General features: G+C 46.8%; 3 protein-coding genes across 5 annotated transcripts in view; 1 reads left to right on the forward strand and 2 right to left on the reverse strand.

Moving 5' to 3' along the window:
• Window positions 1-1,660: 1,660 nt before the first annotated feature.
• ZNF597 (zinc finger protein 597) lies at window positions 1,661-8,683 on the reverse strand. Of its 3 annotated transcripts, XM_015076528.3 has the most exons (4): window positions 8,369-8,683; window positions 8,081-8,181; window positions 7,192-7,318; window positions 1,661-5,351 (listed from the first exon to the last, which is right to left on the reverse strand). In XM_015076528.3, the coding sequence occupies exons 1-4, from the start codon at window positions 8,523-8,525 to the stop codon at window positions 4,270-4,272; spliced, it is 1,467 nt and encodes a 488-aa protein (XP_014932014.2). In that variant the 5' UTR covers window positions 8,526-8,683; the 3' UTR covers window positions 1,661-4,269. The 3 variants fall into 3 exon arrangements, with proteins under 3 accessions (XP_014932014.2, XP_053069347.1, XP_026899206.1); XM_053213372.1 differs by having other exon boundaries at window positions 8,081-8,513; XM_027043405.2 differs by lacking the exon at window positions 8,081-8,181 and having other exon boundaries at window positions 8,365-8,497.
• Window positions 8,684-11,189: 2,506 nt separating this feature from the next.
• On the reverse strand, window positions 11,190-17,056 carry LOC113594918 (translation initiation factor IF-2-like). The gene is made up of 3 exons (XM_053213297.1): window positions 16,972-17,056; window positions 14,857-16,145; window positions 11,190-11,474 (listed from the first exon to the last, which is right to left on the reverse strand). Exons 1-2 carry the CDS (start codon window positions 17,054-17,056, stop codon window positions 15,211-15,213), a joined length of 1,020 nt encoding a protein of 339 aa, XP_053069272.1. The 3' UTR covers window positions 11,190-11,474; window positions 14,857-15,210.
• Window positions 15,474-17,496, forward strand: part of CLUAP1 (clusterin associated protein 1) — a 71,038-nt gene continuing 69,015 nt past the window's right edge. The window contains exon 1 of the mRNA XM_053213370.1: window positions 15,474-15,610. The gene's annotated coding sequence lies outside the window, so the exon portion shown is untranslated. The remainder of the gene's footprint in view (window positions 15,611-17,496) is intronic.

Below are 17,496 nucleotides of genomic sequence, written 5' to 3' on the forward strand. Positions count from 1 at the left end.
TGGTACCCCCGGCGCTGGGCGGGCAGCCCGAGGGCACTCCCCTGGTTGCGCGGTCGGAGGTGCCGGACTCCGGACCGCCGCGGCGGGAGGGGACATCGAAGTCCAGGGCGGTCCCACGGTTCGCGCTGGAATTTTTCTTTGCGATTTTTACCTCCATTATTACGTGGCTCGAAGTCACTCGTTCACACTCCAAACCACAATCCCGCCAGTTTTCAAAATTCGCTGCCATGTAAAACCACTGCAGTGTAAAAGAAAAAGTTCACTTCATTGCATCATCAAGAATAGCATTTATTAGATGCCAAATCGCGTGTCAGATAGACAATCACAGCCTAGTGACAGCGTGCATTCTGGAGCTAAGAGTGATGAGAATATACCAAAATCTGTAAAATCAAAACATTAGACAGTACAAGTGCACACAACAAACATACTTCTGAGGTATTCAGAGGAACTAGAGATTGCAGCATTTTCTCAGGGTTATACAAATGTACGTATATGTTATACTACCTCCACCCCCCCCCCCCCCCCCCCCGCCTCCGAGAGTGTTAATGCAAGGAGGGATGTTGAAAACTAAAAGACAAAAAACCTGTAGTCAGATGGGCGGTGAAAAGATGGGTAGTGATCATCCTGATATTAGTTCTCTCAGTCTACAAAACGAAAACAGATGAGTAGGCATACTTCAAACAAGACCATTTAGTTACTTTTACTTTTTAAACAGATGGCCAAAGCAAAAACACTTTACTACTGAAATCCTATAAAGACAACAAGTTTAATGAACAATTCAAAATAGACTATTTAGATAAACTATAATCTACTTTGTACACATGTGCAGTACTGGCAGGTTAAGCAAAATCTGGGGTATTAGACCGTATAACACGCTGCAGTCATCAGAACAATGCCACGTAATTACATGGAATTTCAGAAGTCAAAGACTCAAAACACCATTTACTGTGAAATGTAACTTGTTTTTGGTTGTAACTCCCTTTATACTGGGTTAGTCATTTTCTGTGTTAAATGGGGAGATGTGAATAGCCTATTAACTACTGTAATGAAGCTCTAAACAGAACTATTTTGAGTCCAACTCCTTTGGGATTAACAACTAAATTCCACCATTTCTTTAGTTATAAAATATAAACTGGACATCTGAATTCTACTGGAATAATGCGGTCTGTAGCAATGATGGCTGTTAATGCACCATGATATTCAGGCAATCACATTAAAGACATGTTTGATACACATTTTTTTTTACCCATCAACAGAAATCAAATTTGTTCAAAAGTCAATTTCTTCGTACACAGTTCTCACCCTGCATAGTATGTCAACATCCATGCTGCAAAAGGTAGTGAACCAACCACTCGTAACGATAAACTCCTGCATATATCATTTTATCCAGTATTTGTCAATACTAAAATAGTTGGCTAATATGTCTGACTTCATCACAAACTGCGAAATCTATCTCCATCAGTTGACACTGTAAACAGAAGGGTAAAAAAGCCATCATCATAAAAACAGCATGGATTTCATTGGTGAACTCACCCTTTCTTCCAACTCTTTGGGCTCAGAGCAGCTTGAATTACATCCAGCAAGTGTGTTTACGTGCAAATGCACAATAAGGCAACAATTGAAAATATGCCTCTTTCACAGTAACTGACACTCACACTGGTTTTTCTTTTTTTTTTTTCTACATACTGGTCGTTAGCAATGGTTACTACACCACAAAGGCATTTTAATTACACTTCTGTGTATGTTAATGTCTTTATAAAAATGCTATTTTTCTTATCAATTATGGAGGCTTGACATAATCTTACAAAATCTAGAGAATAAAGAAAAATGTAAAACCTGAATTTAATTGTGAAGGAAGCCTCATCTGGAAAGGTGACTTCCCACAGTGAGGTGCAGAACAGCACTTACAGCATAAAGGCTTACCCTCCCCCATACTGTCTTAGGAGCAAAGGAAAGGATGACAGCTTCCATGTCCTATGTCAGCCCCATTCTGCACAAGTGCCTTCTAAGATAGCATTCCCTACTTCTTTCTGCAGCAACTCTGCAAGCAGGGGCTTCTTTCCCAGTTTCATTCCCCACCCTGCAACCCTGTTCATTCGGCTGAAACAGGAGAGCCCCTAATACGTGATAATGCTCCCACCAAAGGCGGAAGCAGGGGAGCTGGCAGATATTACTTTCTGGTGTTTAGCAAAGTACATCCCAAAGTTGGCTGATAAGAAATCCAACTAGAGACCATCTTTCTACACAATTCTAAGCTCCCCAGAGACTTGCTGAAGAAAACCCTGCAGATAACTTCACTTTTTAATTTAAGATCCGAAAGCCGCAGCAGACTGGTGTCTCGTATTGAGTGGAGACATCCAAAACAGAGAGTCAAACGTGACCCTGACATTCAGATCACAGGGTCTCAACTGTGGAGCTGCCAACAAGAAACAAGACCAACAAAAAGGGAGTTAGGAGTGAGCTGGGTTGGGGTCTCCATTTCCCTTACTCCCCAGGAATAGTTTCTTGCCTCTGCACAGTGTTAAGGGCTTAGAGCAGCAGCCTCCATCATTTTGTATATTCAGTTCTCAACCTGCTGTCCTGTAGAAAAACCACATCTTCCAAGTACTACTTGCCTAAAGAGGCGTACTATTGCTCATGCAGTTTCCCAGTGACAACCCCATTTTAGTCAATGCCATACTTCTATACTGTTTAAGTAGAGTAAGACCATTCTCACATCCTGATCGAAAGTCCATTTAAAAACAGCTTTGCTGATAGGTACACAGTTTTTCTTTAAAGAGAAATCGTGTATGAATGTATCTTTACAAGATTCCCTGATTCTTTAACATGAATGACCAACCCATTTAAGAGTATCTTGCTCCAATATTTATATGTAATGGCAGTATCTAAAGACTTACATGGTGTCAGGTAGTTTGGTGAAACTCTTAAGCGTTTTCTGTATGTATTTTTCTTTGGAGATGAAGAGGGCATTTTGTTTTTTAAACCAAAACCCAACTAAAACCATAAGGACTGTACTCTGTAGAGTCTGCAGTCTCTGATCTGGTCACAGGGATGGGAATTTGAACTGGAAGTCTTGGGGAATCTTTCTTTTGCTTTATAACCATACATGTAAGTCAGGCTTGGGATAAAGCACAGGGCAGTGGAGGGGTTCTAGGATGCATGTGCACGGGGTAGCCTCCATGATGACCGCTCTCATCCACCCAGCTCGGCCTCCCTGGTGGCTTGCGGCCCCAACACAAAGCCAACACACAACAAAATTGAAGAATGCACAACCTTTACCGTCAGAGGGACCCAAGGTTAAATGCCGGCTTCAGTACATTGCTATTTTCGTCTTGGGCAACATACTGACTTTGACTTTACCCTCTGTGGGCTTCAGTTACCTCATTTATGAAACAAGGATAGCCCTTTCTCTGTCAGATTTATCCTGCAGATTAAATTAGATAATATACCAGGTTCACTAAACACCAGTTACTATTACTCATAGAAAGGCAGGTAATGTGCTTTGGTAGAGACTTAGAGGTAAATCCTTTCAGAGGGAAGCAAGTAACTTTCACTCAAGTCCAGGCACCAGAAAGGGCTACAGTCAGACTGTCAAAATTCCTTGCAAATGAGTCAGAAAGGCCAGTGGCATCAGATCTCAGAATGGGAACTCCAAAGATACTAATCGGCATCATAACACCAACCTGTCCACCTATTTGGGAACTTTCCACACCAGAAATACAAGCTTCCAAACCACTTCAGAAACTAGCAAGTGAAATATCGGCTCTCAGAACAAATGTTACATTCAGATAGTTATAGTCAAAAAAAGCGTAACACAGAGATGCATTACTTTCCTAGATACGAGATCTGCAGAACTGGCAAAAAATAAAACAAAATTCTTCTCCTTCCAGAAGTTAACTTACAAACCATGTAACAAAATTAAAACAACTCCAGCAAAACTTTCAGTTTAATGAAAACTGAATTTAAAAAAAGTTCTGTATCATTATCTGGCTCATCCTAATGGTATCTGAACAGTGAGTGAGTTACTGAATCCTGGCTTCATTCACTGGCTGTGACAATGATTATGCTTCCTCGGTTATAAAGTAGAAATCACAGTGCCCAAAGCAAGGTTGGGGTGCAGGGCACGGAATGTGTGTCATGTGTCTGGCATATAAAGGACAACTCCTCCCTGGTTTTCAGTACAGATAATGGAAAAGCAGAGTAGGAATGCAAACTGGCTATATTTACATGGTGGTTTTCTTATGGGTTTGCTGATGAATAACGAGATGTCTATTCAACCTGAAACTTTTTCCCACACGTGGTACGTTTAAAAGGCTCCTCTCCTGTGTGGCTCTTCTGGTGGCATGCGAGCTCTGAGTCCAAAATAAAGCTCTTTGTACATGTTTTACATTTATGGGGCTTTTCCCCTCTGTGAATGCTCTGATGGGAAATAAGCTCAGAGACACGGAGGAAGGTCACTGCGCACTCAGGACATTTTAAGGGTTTGAATTTTGAGAACAAAAGCAAATTTTCTCTGCAGTCACCGCAGTGTTCGGCGTCGTCCTCACAGTCATCCTCATGGCCCTGCTCGGGGAGGACAGAGTGTGAGGGCTGTCCAAAGCACTTCACACACTGAGTGCACGGGTACTGGGTGGCTGATGTGTGCGTTTCCTCACGCAAAGCAAGATTTGTCTTCTGACCGAAACCTTTACAACAGTCGGTACATTCATAGGCTTTTTTGGCAGCGTGGGTTTTCTGATGCTGTGCCAACCCTGGGGGCCACAAAGAACCTCTCCCACAGATGCCACATGCGTGGGGCGTCTCCTTTACGTGGCTATTCATGTGACGAGACAGATGTGAGTGCTGGCGGAAGCTGCTGCCGCACTCAGCACACTTATAAGGCTTCTCACCAGCATGGCTTCTCCTGTGTGTCTTCAGGTTAGCTCTGTGATTGAAAATCTTGCCACAGTCACCACGTTTATACTTCTTCTCTCCTGAATGAGTTTTCTGATGCAAGACAAGGTATGAATTATCACTGAAGCTTTGGTCACATTCAGGACACTTATACAAATTTTTGGCTTCTTCCCCAGAAAATTCAAGAATTTCAGAAAGTGCTGTAGTTTCTAGACATTGAGGTGGGTCTATTAATGGGGTATGGTTTTCGATGGTAACTAATAGGCTTATGAACCTTTTCTTGCAAGCAGGAGTTCCACCTGATACTTTCCTTTCAGGGTCTCCACCTCCAGTCTCAGAAGATTTTTCTGGGTAATAGACAAGGGGCACAGCAATGGAGGAGTTTTCTGGGGCCAGTTCCTCAACTCCCATAGAGTCTAGATTTAACTGCTGAGTAATCTCAGTCTTGCCTTTCCCTCCTGCAGATAAAAACAAAAGAAAGCAAAACATAGACAGCACCCTCAGGTGGTACTGGGAAAGAAGCTAGTTACACAGAGGACCGAGAAACTGTAGACGGCTTATCCTAGAACCCAGACACTGATACACTGTACAAAATCAGGCCAGCAGGCTCTACTGGCTTCCCCAAGGATCTGGTGGTAGGTGAGCCTGTGAGGGGTGGAAGGAGAAAAGAGCTATAACTAAGTCAGGGTCCAGTGGGATAGGAACTAAGGGCACTCTTGGTACACACTGCCTACAGGGGGTTTCCAGTTAGTCTCCTTTGTCTCCAGAACTTTTCATCATTTATGCGATCTCAAGTGACAGCTGAGCAACCACAACTGGAAGAGAGACTGGGGTTCATTTTGAAGAGAGAAAAAGAGAGAGCAAGTAAGGATTTTTCTACCTAGCAGAGAAACACTGTGCTTATTACAAATAGTTTTATTGTCACTAGGAGAGTTCTTCAAAATTTCTTTACCTCTCCCCGAGGAAAGATCAATGCAGAGCTGCCATGCATGCAGCAGCCAAATAAGAACCAGTCTCTCTCCTAGGATGGCTAACAAACCTTGGGCCTGCCAAAAAGCATTCCTTTTTAACATCTGCTCAAATATTCTTAATTTATAAAGCCAACATGTCAATACAAAAAGAGTCTGTCCTTCTGGAGAAACAGCCCTATGATTGTCCCAGTGCCCTGCCCAGAAAGGGTTTCTGGGTTGCAGTGCAGTGTAGGAATTCAAATGATACCCAATGGTTTTACTGACTCGAGGAGACCAAATTCAGGGATGCCAAGATGGCTAGGATTTGACAGCAAAATACTGGGGACAAGACAGGTGCCCAGGCAGAGCTCTGGGCATCTAGATAGGGTCCCCTTAAGACTTTGGCTGAGTATTAGTCTTTAAGTGCATGTGAGAAAACTACCCCAGACTGGAAAAAGAATCATCAAAAAGGAATAGAACAAGCTTCAGAGTTCACACAATAGTTCAATAGTTCATGTTCTCCACCAGCCAAAGTGGAACACACAAGGCATTGGGCAGTATCCTCAGAAAGACTGCCTGAGGAGCAGGTCAGATCAGCCCTAGACTAAAGGCTGCTCTGAATACACCCCAACAAAGCAAAAAGCAAGCCCTGAAAGGATCACAATGATCTCAAATAACTTAAATGCAAAGTCCAAAAATACTTTAAAAAGTACAACAAAAGCCAACATCCAACAACATGAAACTGACAATGTCCAGCATCCAAACAAAAATTATTAGACAGGTAAAGAAGCAGAAAACTATGACCCATAAGTAGGAGCACAATCAATTAACAGAAACAGATCTAGAAATGACACAGATGGTAAAAATAGAAAGAATGTTAGAATACGTGTAACTCTGATACGATATAGTTCTAAGAGTCAATCCTAGTCAGAGACAAACACCACTCCGGCATGGGAACATTTCTGCATACAGTTCCCCTTAGGTGAAAAAGGCATAGCACCCCTTTAAGAGTAAATTAATTTTGAATCTTTAACAAATGATAGTAACCTACACTCATGAGGTTTTGCAAGTAAAACTGTAAACTGACTATAACAAATATTTGGGAAGATTAGTAGGTACTGCCAGGTTTCATGCAAAACCATAGTCACTGTACTAGATTGGATTTTCTGTCTTAAGAGATCAACTCATCCTTTGAAAACCGCAAAGTTCTGTCATGCAAGTTCTTATCATATCCACGTAGATCACCCAGATAGGTCCCACTGCCCCATACCAACATGTCAACGAGACATGAAATCCTGCTCCTAGAACTGACCAAAGTTCCAAAATGCAGGAAAAATAACTGCCTTACCCATCAAGGCCATCTCCTCGAAACACTCCTGTGTAGTGTCTCTGCTGAGGGACCTCTGGACAGAGTGCAGACACACACACTCCTCTTGAGAAAAAAACACAGCCAGATCCTCAAACAGCATCGGTCCCTGAAACAACATTAGAGCCCATCTCAGGACAAAAGGCCCCAAGGCCACCCCCTCACTCAGTGTAGGTGGGGAAGAGCTAGAAACATCAGACCAAGGAAGAAACGGGCTTGGTGTCAAAGGTTCCTGAGTGCTGAGGATGATGTATAAATGGGTTCTAAGGGGGGGGGGGAGGGGGGAGGAGGGGAAGAGTGGTGTAAATCGCAAAGGAGTGAAAATAGACATAATTTTTGAGGCAGTGGTATAAGGACCAAGACGGTGAACTATGAGAAGTTCTAGAAGAGACTTCTACTCCTTGCTAGTCTCTCTCCTTCCACATGACACTCACTGCTAAGCTCTCTTTAGAATCACATCCAGGCCTTGTCCTCCTTCGTTCAGTTTACCAGTGTTATAAACCAATAGAGCCTCGATGTGATTAAGAATCACCTGGGGTTTTGTTTGTTGTGTTTGTTTCTGTATTTATTCAAAAGGTGTGGGGTGACCCTAGAAATCTTCAGTTGGAGCAACATTCCAGAAAGACACTTTGAGATACTCATAGCCTTTACCAATGGGCCCTGCTCCCAGTTGGCGGTTCAGAAAGATTTTGAGGAGCCATTTCTCCCAAGCGCCTGGTCTAGGAACAAAGACAGCTTGGTCAAAGGGCTTTTGGGGGATGAGGAGCCCTCCCACAGAAAGGGGCGTTCCTAACCCTCTTCCAAAGAAGGACACGTAGAGGCTGGAAAATATCGAGAGGAACGGGGACCCCGAGAAGGGACCTAGTCTTACCTGGGCCCCGGTTGTCGGGAGCGTGGACTCCATCTCGGGGTGGGGGTGGGGGAGGGGAATGCCTTCCTCAAGTCGACACACTGACTTCGGGACAGATCCGGGAGGAGAGAGAATAACCCCCAGAGGGGCCAATTGCCTGCACTCCCAGGGCTCCCTCGCTTTTCCAACCCCTTTAAAACCTGAGCCGACCGCTCTTCGTGGCTCAGCCTCGGAGGGGCCGATCCCGGGCCGGCCAGGTGCCACCTACCGCTGTGAGACTAACGATCCTAGACAATCTCCCGTACCCGGAGAGAAGGAGCAGAGGCCGACGCCCCACTGACTCTCCAGACCTAGAGCCCGAGGCACTGCTAGATTCCCACGCTCCTTTACGTGGGAGCTGCCGGGAAAGCCTCCGGAAACGGCACGCCCCCTTGCGTTTTCGAAACTCTGCCGTGTGATTGGCCATCGCTGCCTCCGAAGGGGCAGTCCTTCTCGTGTGTTGACCAATCGAGCCCGCTAAGGGAGGCCAGCTCTCTCACGGAGCGTGCTGGGAAATGTGGTTTTTCATCCATCTCTCGAAGCAAGTATTTCCGGATCCGCTTCCTGGGTCTCCGGCGTGAGCTCCTGCCTGCTTACCTGCAGGCAGGTAAGTGAATAGGTAGGGTGTGAAGAGATAGGGTGATCCCAGAGCGACGTAACGTTTCAGGGAATAAAGAAAGCAAGACCGGGAGACTCCAGAACCCGAAAGACTGTCGGCCCTGAAATGTGGGTTCGAGCGGCAGTGTCCCCTGTGGATCCGAAACGTCGGTGCGGACGGGGTGAGGTGAGGGAGTGGCCAGGAGTGCACGTCCTAGTCTCGGCCTGCGCAATCAAGTCCGTTGTATCTGGGGCGGACTGTGGGGCGGTGGAGTGAAAAGGGGTGTCTTCTGCGTGGACAAAGTTCAGATCAGCTTCGGCCGGTTAGTAGTCTCGCATGCGATGTTTTCTCGTGACCTGTGGCTGCAGCCCAGCTGAGCCAGATCAAGCTCAGCCACAGCGAACCTCAAGCGGGAATAGAGCAATAGGTTTGCTTCGTGCGTGAGACACGTATGCCTCCTAATACCTCACATTCGTCCGGCCCCATCGCCACATAGTTTACACTTGACGGACTGGGTGCCGTGGTGTAGGGATTTGGAATTTAAAATTGAGCTCCTTCCCACGCTTGGCCACTAATTGCTTGGGGTACCTTGGTTAATTTACAACTTTGCTTTTCTCGGCTTCAAAGAGCTCCGGATGCTTCTCCTCAGAGAGTGGTTTCAAGTAAGTTGTCGGTTTACAAAGGTGTCGATATTCAAAGGTGAAAAAACAATTGAGATAGTAAGTAATAGAAAATTCTGGATAAGTCTCAGTATGCTTTCTTATTCTGGTGCCAAGCATGTGCGTGTAGCTAAAGGGTTCCTCAAGAAATGGTTGCATGGTTACCGGAACAGTGTCATTGGAATTGACAAAATAAGTAGTGGGAATGGGAGGAATATCAGCTAGTGTGGTTTCAGTTGCAAGTAACAGAAAACCCAAGAAAACTATGTTCAAAAGTAGGGCAGGTAAAGGTTGGTTAATCCAGTTTGTCAGTGACACCAAGGTCCCAATGCCTCCATGTTTCTCCTCTGCCATTCTTGGCATGTTGGCGGAGGTGACAATGGAATCCACATAATACATGCAGATGTGCACTGTACCAGGTACCTACCCATCCTAAACCAGTCATTCTCAAGAGCAAAAAGACTATAGCTATCATAATTGATTTTGATCAACCGTGGTTCACCGCCTAGCACTGGTGGAAGGACCCACCTTCCCCTGGCCTTTGACCCTCACAAAATCATGGCTCCGCTGGAAAAGAAAGAGAAAGCAGTAGAACAGATGTCGAATAGATAACTAAGAGCGTCCGCCTCAAATGACATCTGTGGACAGCAAAGAGCTAGGCCTTCTGGGAATGGGTTACAAAAGAGGTATCTGGGGGGTCCCGGGAGTAAGGAGAAAGGTTGCGAAAGCAGAGGTGGAAGAATGAGAAGGACAAACTCAGCTACTCGCCAGACGGAGTCAAGGCAGAGATGTGCAAGAACAGCTGACAGCCTGGTACGCGGAGGTCTAGACTCAAAGCACATTCATCATAGAATCACGGTAGTGCTCGAGCAGTCGTCTTTCCCCCTCTTCCTTTGGGCTTTTATTTAACGCTATTCTTATATCAGGGATATCTCATTCGGGGCTCACATTCTCTTGATTTTGATTTCTGGCCCTTTCACCAAGAGTAAGAGGCTCTCCTGGCCCTTTCCTTTGAACTTTGGTCTCATTACAAAGATATAAGCACAGTTTCCAATGACCAGAAGTGAAATTGTGGTATTAACTCAATGAATAACCAGAGAGAGAGGGCTACCTCTGAAATGGGAGAGGAAACAAAATCTTCCCTAGACCTTCTAACTACCAGAACTATGCAAGTAGATCAAGAAGGGAGCTTGAAAGCTTGCGGGGCAGCTCTGTGGCTCAGTGGCTTAAGTGTCGGACTCTTGATTTCAGCTCAGGTCATGATGTCACGGTTCATGGATTGAGCCCCGTGTTTGGCTCTGCACTGACAGTGCAGAGCCTGCTTGGGATTCTCTCTCTGCCCCTCCCTCGCTCGTGAGCCTCCCACCCCCCATTAAATAAATAAACATAAAAAAATTTTTTTTTTGGTAGAGCACAAGCAGGGTAGGGGCAGAGAGAGGGGGACAGAGGATCCGAAGCAGACTCTGAGCTGATGGCAGCAAGACCAATGTGGGGCTTAAACTCACGAACCATGAGATTATGACCTGAGCCGAAGTCAAAATGCTCAACCAACTGAGCCACCCAGGTGTCCCAATAAATAAACATTTTTTTGAAAATAGGGATACAGGGGCGCCTGGGTGGCTCAGGCGGTTAAGCGTCCAATTTCAGCTCAGGTCATGATCTCACCATCTGTGAGTTGGAGTCCTGCGTCAGGCTTTGTGCCAATAGTGCAGAGCCTGGAGCCTGCTTCAGATTCTGTGTCTCCCTCTCTCTCTGCCCCTTTCCCACTCGTGCTCTCTCTCTCCCAAAAATAAAATAAAAATAAAAGATAAAATAAAAACAGGATACAAAACTATATGTAAGACAATGTCATTATTAAAAACATACCGAAGAGAGCAATAAGGACACGTGCACATTTTGAGTGTTCATCTTCGGTTGGTGAGCCAAGGGTAATTTTTTCCTCTTTATGCTTGTCTATATTTTTCTTATTCCAGTGGGTGTGCATTTCTTCCAAAATTAGCATGGCAGTTAAGGCAGGAGTCTGGAGTTGGGCGGTGTGGGTTGAAATTGCTCCCAACACCTTAACAGCTCTAATATCTTGGATTCCTTATTTAACCTCTCGAGGCCTCAGTTTCCATCCCTGCAAAATAGGAACAATGAGCATAACTACCTCATGTCATTATTAGGGTGATTAAATGAGATACTATGTCATACAACACCTGAGCATAATAGAAGTGCTCAGAAAGTATGAGCTTCATAATTGAAAAGGTTTTTTTTTTAAGTTTATGTATTTATTTTGAGAGAGACAGAGACCGCGCAAGTGGCGAGGGGCAGGGAGAGAGAGAATCCCAAGCGGGCTCTGTGCTGCCAGCACAGAGCACAACATGGGGCCCAAACTCAGGAAACCACGAGATCATGACCTGAACTGAAACCAAGAGTAGGACGCTTAACCAACTGAGCCACCCAGGCGCCCCTGAAAAGGTTTTTAAATAAGATGATGATACATTGGTTCTTTAGCAATTAGATACGTTGTTGTAGTCCACACAGAGCTTCCTGTAGTGATGTGTTTCCCGGGAGCTTGGAAGAAGGAGAATTAAGGCTGAACTTTGAGAATTACACTGAGAAAATGGAAATGAAATCACATTTCTGTACAAAAAAAAAGTAACCTCAAGCAAAACCTGGAAAGTTAATCAAGTTCTGATTTAAGGGTCTGAAAAGGGATGTATTTACAGAGGGGTCTAGTCAGAGTGGAATCAAGTGGAAGAAGAGTCAGCAAGAGTCTGGCACCCTCTGGCATTGCTCAGACAAAGGAACGTCGAACGTGTGGGGCAAACATTCCTACACTAGACAAGATCTCCCTTAAGACTCTGTTTCCGTTCTTGTATACCCTGTTTACCAAGAACGTTCTGATTCGCAACGTAGCTTCCCAGGAATACTACAGAGGAATTGGTGTCTGGAGTGGGGATAGGAGTACTCCAGTGACCCTTAACCATGAACAGGGGGACCAGCATTTGGCTTCAGCCTCAGTCTTTGTGAATCCGAGCCGTAATCCCAGTCTTAGGGTACACTGATGATATAAATGGAGAACGAGACCCTGGCACTCAGAGTCAGAGAGAGGGAAACCTACTTGTCACCATATCTCCTTTGGTTTGTGCTTCTGAGAATGTACCATGGGCATGGCACGCATACTTCTCAAACAAATGTTTTATGTCAGAAGATCGCCCATCCCCCTGTTAAACCAAAACCAAAACCACATGTTGGACACATTAGTGAAAATCAGATAAAGAGATATAAATGGTTAATAAAAATAGGAGAAAGTGATCACACTTACTAAGAAATACACATTAAAATGAGATCTTATCACTTAGATGCAGAGAGGTAAGGAATGATAATACCCCATGTTGGTGATGCTGTGTGGGACAGGAGCGTTCTCAGGCTTGGTGTCAGAATAAACCAGTAAAACTGTTCTGGCAGGAGTTTGTTTCCAAATTGAAATGTGGCCAGTTAAAAATAAGTTTGGGGTGCCTGGGTGGCTCAATCAGTTAAGCGTCTCTTGGTTTCAGCTCAGGTCACGATCTCAACAGTTTTGTGGGTTCAAGCCCCACTGTGAATGTGACGCCTGCTTGGGATTCTCTGTCTCCCTCTTTCTCTCTGCCCCTTCCCCACTTGCACTGCCTCTGTCTCTCTCAAAATAAATACATAAACTTAAATAATTTTAACCAATGTTCTAGGAATTTTTCCTAAATAAATAAAATGGGGCACCTGGGTGGCTCAGTTAGTTGAGCATTTGATTCTTGATTTTGGCTCTGGTCATGATCCTAGGGTCATGGGATGGAGCCACATGTCGAGTTCTGCACTGAGCATGGAGTGGGCTTGGGATTCACTCTCTCTCTCTCTCTCTCTCTCTCTCTCTCTGCCCCTCTTTCTGGCTCATTCTCTCTCTCTCTAAACAAAAACAATAAAGAAAAGAAATAATCTGCAGTGTGTGCATGTTTCTGTACAAAGTTGTTAGTTGCAATAGTAATACTGTTTATAACCTGAATGTGTGTGTATTGCTGGGGAAACCTGATCGCCGGCCTCTGCTATCCCCCTCCCCAACCCTAGTCCATTTGAGTAGCAAATAAGGCCCTACGTAGGTAGTATCACTCAGGATTGGTGTAAGAGAGTAATACCCAACTTTGTTCCTCTATGTGCCAGATGACAGCCTGGGGACCAGAGGGGAGAGGTGAAAATTTAAATGCCTTGATTTCTGGAGAGACCTTGACCTTGGAGATTCATAGAACAATAAGTATGTATTACTTCCAAAATTAGAGTGATGAAGCCAGGGCTCGGGGAGGGCAGAGCCAGCCCACGTAGATGGTACTTTGCTGCTCACTCTGGCCCAGAGAAGCCTGATTACCTCCTATCTCCAAGGCTGGAAAAGAGTTCTGGAGCAGAGGAAGCAGGAATTGAGGGTTTCCCTTCATGTACTCCCTGGAGCACTGCCTGTGCTTGGCAGCTTGGAATGTGGCTAATCTACAGGAGTAGCTGGCTCTCCTCAAGGGTAGTGCCTCTAGAAATCTCTCCGCTTGATCCATGGCTAGGGGGTGAAAAGAGCCACGCGGAGGCAAGAGAAAACAGTACACCCGAAGAGGCCTTGCAGCCCAAGGGAGAACAGACTGGATTCTCAGACAGATAACCGCTCCTGGTGAAAAAGAACTAGAGGAGACAGATAACCACACTACCCAAATCACTGAGCCAGGAGAGAAGGGGCCGAGCTTAAATCATTAAACCAATTAGGGACCAGTTGGAGGGTGGAATGTTTTTGTTCAGAGGACAACTACCTTGCATAACCCTTGTAGCAATAGGTGGTATCCTTGTCCCGAGAATAAAAGAGATCCTGTGTTAGAAGCTTAGCACAGTGTTTGGCAAATAGTAAGCCTTAGGAAAATAGTTACTTTCTCATTTGTGTTTAGAGAGTGTTTTTAGGGGCGCCTGGGTTAAGCATCCAACTTTGGCACGGGTCGTGATCTCATGATCTCGTGGCTTGTGAGTTTGAGCCCGGCCCCAGGCTCTGTGCTGTCAGCTCAGAGCCTGGAGCCTCAGATTCTGTGTCTCTCTCTCTGCCTTTCCCCTGCTCGCGCTTTGTCTCAAAAATAAATAAACGTTAAAAAAAGGAAATATAAGGTTGCTTTACATAAGTCAAGATTCTACCAGACACTACGCATATTATGTCGACAACGGATTATTCCTTGTTGTTTTACATTGCATTGTTCTACTACTCTTGATCTATTTATACCAATTACCTTTAAAACTTTAGATACCTTTTGCTTTTCAAAATGTTAAAAGAATATGCTTTTAACTTTTTTCTAAGATAGTGTTACTTTTATTTAGACTTTTAATCTGTCATAACGTTTATTCATTTGGATATAAATTAAATTCTTTTAGGGTGAATCATTTTAGCCTTTGGCTTTAAGCACATCCTTCTTATTTCATCCTTTGGCTGTGTGGACCATTTTTACTTGAAGGCAAAGAATAAATACCTGACTTAAAATTACTGTAAGATTTTGCTCGGCACGGGTTCCCTAGGAATAGAACTTGAGTTCGATCTTGTGATACAGAGCCTCCGGTCCCTTGAGTGCGACCGACCCCTGCCCATTGGCACGGCGACAGTTCTCAACAACAACCTTTGTGAAGAGACGGACTGGCTGCAGGCCGTGTCGCCCGGCAGGAAGCTGCTGCCCGCCGGCCAGGTCGTCACCCACGCTTCCCCGGCTCGACGCGGAAAAGCCCGAGCCCCAAGCCCAGCCGAGGGAGCGTTAGCCCAGGACTGCAGGGCAGAGGGCAATCCTGGTCTCCGGAGCCCGGGTATGTGCGCGCGGGGTGCTCAGTCGGCCCTAAAAGGTCCGAGCCGGTGGGCTCCCACTCGCGTTGCACCATTCCAGCCAGCTCACAGGCGCCCGGGTCGGAATCCGGCTCGTCTGCGCCTGCGCCGGCCGCCGGGCCTCACGGGAAGGCTGCCAGCTCCTAAGATGGCGGCGGCGGCTTCGGGCAGCTGCGGCGTCGGGCAGAGGCGCCCCCACGTGGGGGCCGGTGGCCAATGGGCTTCCGGCCTGCGTCGCCGGCCGGGCGCGGGAGGCGGAAGTGCCGCGGGCCGCCGCCTCCGTCCGGGCTTGCGGCCCCTGCCGGTTACATAACTCGTTGTGGGCTTCGCGCGGCCTCACTTTTCGGCTGCCTGTGACCCCAGGATGCGCTGAGCCCCACGACGGCGTCCGCTGCCGCCGGCTCCTGCCAGAGGTGAGGTCCCCCGGCTCGGGTCTGCGGTGGGAGCGCTGGGCCCGGCCGGGGGTTGGGGTCGTGAGGGGGGAAGGGGCAGCGCGCACCGGGCGGGCGGGGGAGTTGGGGAGCCGGCTGGGGGAGGTGGGGACGCGAGTCGGCTGTGGCGGGGCATGGGACGGCCGGGGCGCGCGCGGCCCACACCACTGGGTGCCCAGGCGTGTCCGCGGGGTGCCGAGGGGCCCGCGGGGCTCGCGCCGGCCCGGGGTAAAGAGGGCCTGTAGAGTGCCCGGCGCGCTTCCCCGCGTGCCCCCAGCACCCCTTCCCGGGGCGCCTCCGGGCCAGGGCCCTGGACGAGTTCGTGGGGAAATTTGGGACCAGAGGTCAGACCCGCCGGGTCTCCCTCCTGGTGAAGGGCCTGGCCTTTTCACATTTCGGCGGTTTGCCGCCGCCTGGCCTGCCCTACCTTCGCTTTGGTACTTGTTGCACGGATTGTAGTTTTTTGCTGACTTGTTTGCCCTCCTGTGAACTCTTGAAAGCCTGGGGCTCTGTCTTCCTCATCTCCCGACTCTTTCGTCCTCAGCTGTACCTTTTGTTTTTAAGACAAATCCATTTCTTTCGTTTTTGGTAGCTTACAGACCGGCACGCAGATAGTAGGACAGCTCCGACCTTCTCCGCCAGATCGGGCACTTCTCAAGGAAGGGTGGGGGTCTGTAGCCCCTGTGATGTGGCCCGGTGGGAAAATTGTGAGGGAGGCTGTGAGCCTTCTCTGGACCACTGACAGCACACACGTATCTGTGTGCCCCGCGGGTGACAGAGCCCAGGACCCGGAGGTACTCTGCAATAAACGTGGGCATTGGCGGCTTCATCGATCTGTTAAATTCTGCCAAGTCCTGAGCCATAAGATTTTGTTAGTCAGTGGTCCTGATGGAAGGATAGCAGCCCCACACAGTAGCTCCCTGTGTCCCCAGGTGGTGGTTAATTGGAGCCTCAGAACTGGAGAGAACATTGCTGGTTGCAGAAGTCTCACCAGAGGGCTGAAGGCAGAAAACTTCTAGTTAATGATTAACTGATCCAGGAAAGTTCTGTGACTCCGGGTCATCTACAGAAATACCACAATCCCTGTGGCATCTTGTGATGTAGAGATAAGTGTGAGAAGTTATTTGTTTGCCCCGTGAGGCATGAAGAAGGGGAGTTCTGAGCAACATTGAACTAAAAGGGGCTGGAGCAAAAACATATTCTCTCATGAAAGTCTCTGAATTGCTTTAAGTTTAGAAGAGAAGGGATTACACACTAGACGAAATTCACAGGTGGCGAAACTCAAGGGTCATCTTTCCAGATGGACAGATCAGTCATGGCAGTGCACATAGGTCTTCACTCACCTTGTTTAGGGATCTTGTTTAGAATCAGTGTGCAGATCGGCCCTTGAAAACGCAGCGTGCCTGAGCGGCCTCCTCGTCGGGCCATAGTTTGCTACAACTCCATCCCCCTGAGCTTGCAGACACCGTGGGATTCTATGTAGACTGTTAAAACTTGTACAAAACTAAGTCTAGGCGTGGTGTAGTGTTAACAGGCCAGAATAAAAAGTGTAGACACGTTTTGTTTTAAGTTTATTTATTTTTGAGAGAGAGCACATGAGCGGGGAGAGGAGCAGAAGGACAGAGGGACAGAGAGACAGAAAGAAAATCCCAAGCAGGCTTCACACTCAGTACGGAGCCTGACACAGAGCCTGATCCCACAACCCTGGGATCCTGACCTGAGCCGAAATCAAGAGTCGGATGTTCAACTGACTCAGCCACCCAGGCACTGCTAAAAAGTACTGACGTGTTTTTAAAAGGTCTGTTTGTAGCCTTTACCTCTTCTGGTTATAAGTTGCGGTGACTTTGTCACCTGTTTACGTCAACCAG

This window comes from Acinonyx jubatus, chromosome E3 (genome assembly GCF_027475565.1).
Source record: "Acinonyx jubatus isolate Ajub_Pintada_27869175 chromosome E3, VMU_Ajub_asm_v1.0, whole genome shotgun sequence".
NCBI lineage: Eukaryota > Metazoa > Chordata > Mammalia > Carnivora > Felidae > Acinonyx > Acinonyx jubatus.

What these genes read in the sequence shown, in the direction of transcription:
- ZNF597 (XM_015076528.3), bottom strand. Translation starts at nt 8,525, where the DNA reads ATGGCCAATCACACGGCAGAGTTTCGAAAACGCAAGGGGGCGTGCCGT. An exon ending in TCGGCCTCTGCTCCTTCTCT is followed by an intron (nt 8,182 to 8,368) that starts CCGGGTACGGGA and finishes TTCTCTCTCCTC; the next exon opens with CCGGATCTGTCCCGAAGTCA. An exon ending in TCCCGACAACCGGGGCCCAG is followed by an intron (nt 7,319 to 8,080) that starts GTAAGACTAGGT and finishes ATGTTGTTTCAG; the next exon opens with GGACCGATGCTGTTTGAGGA.
- LOC113594918 (XM_053213297.1), bottom strand. Translation starts at nt 17,056, where the DNA reads ATGGCCCGACGAGGAGGCCGCTCAGGCACGCTGCGTTTTCAAGGGCCG. An exon ending in AAACAAGATCCCTAAACAAG is followed by an intron (nt 16,146 to 16,971) that starts GTGAGTGAAGAC and finishes TCGGGAGATGAG; the next exon opens with GAAGACAGAGCCCCAGGCTT.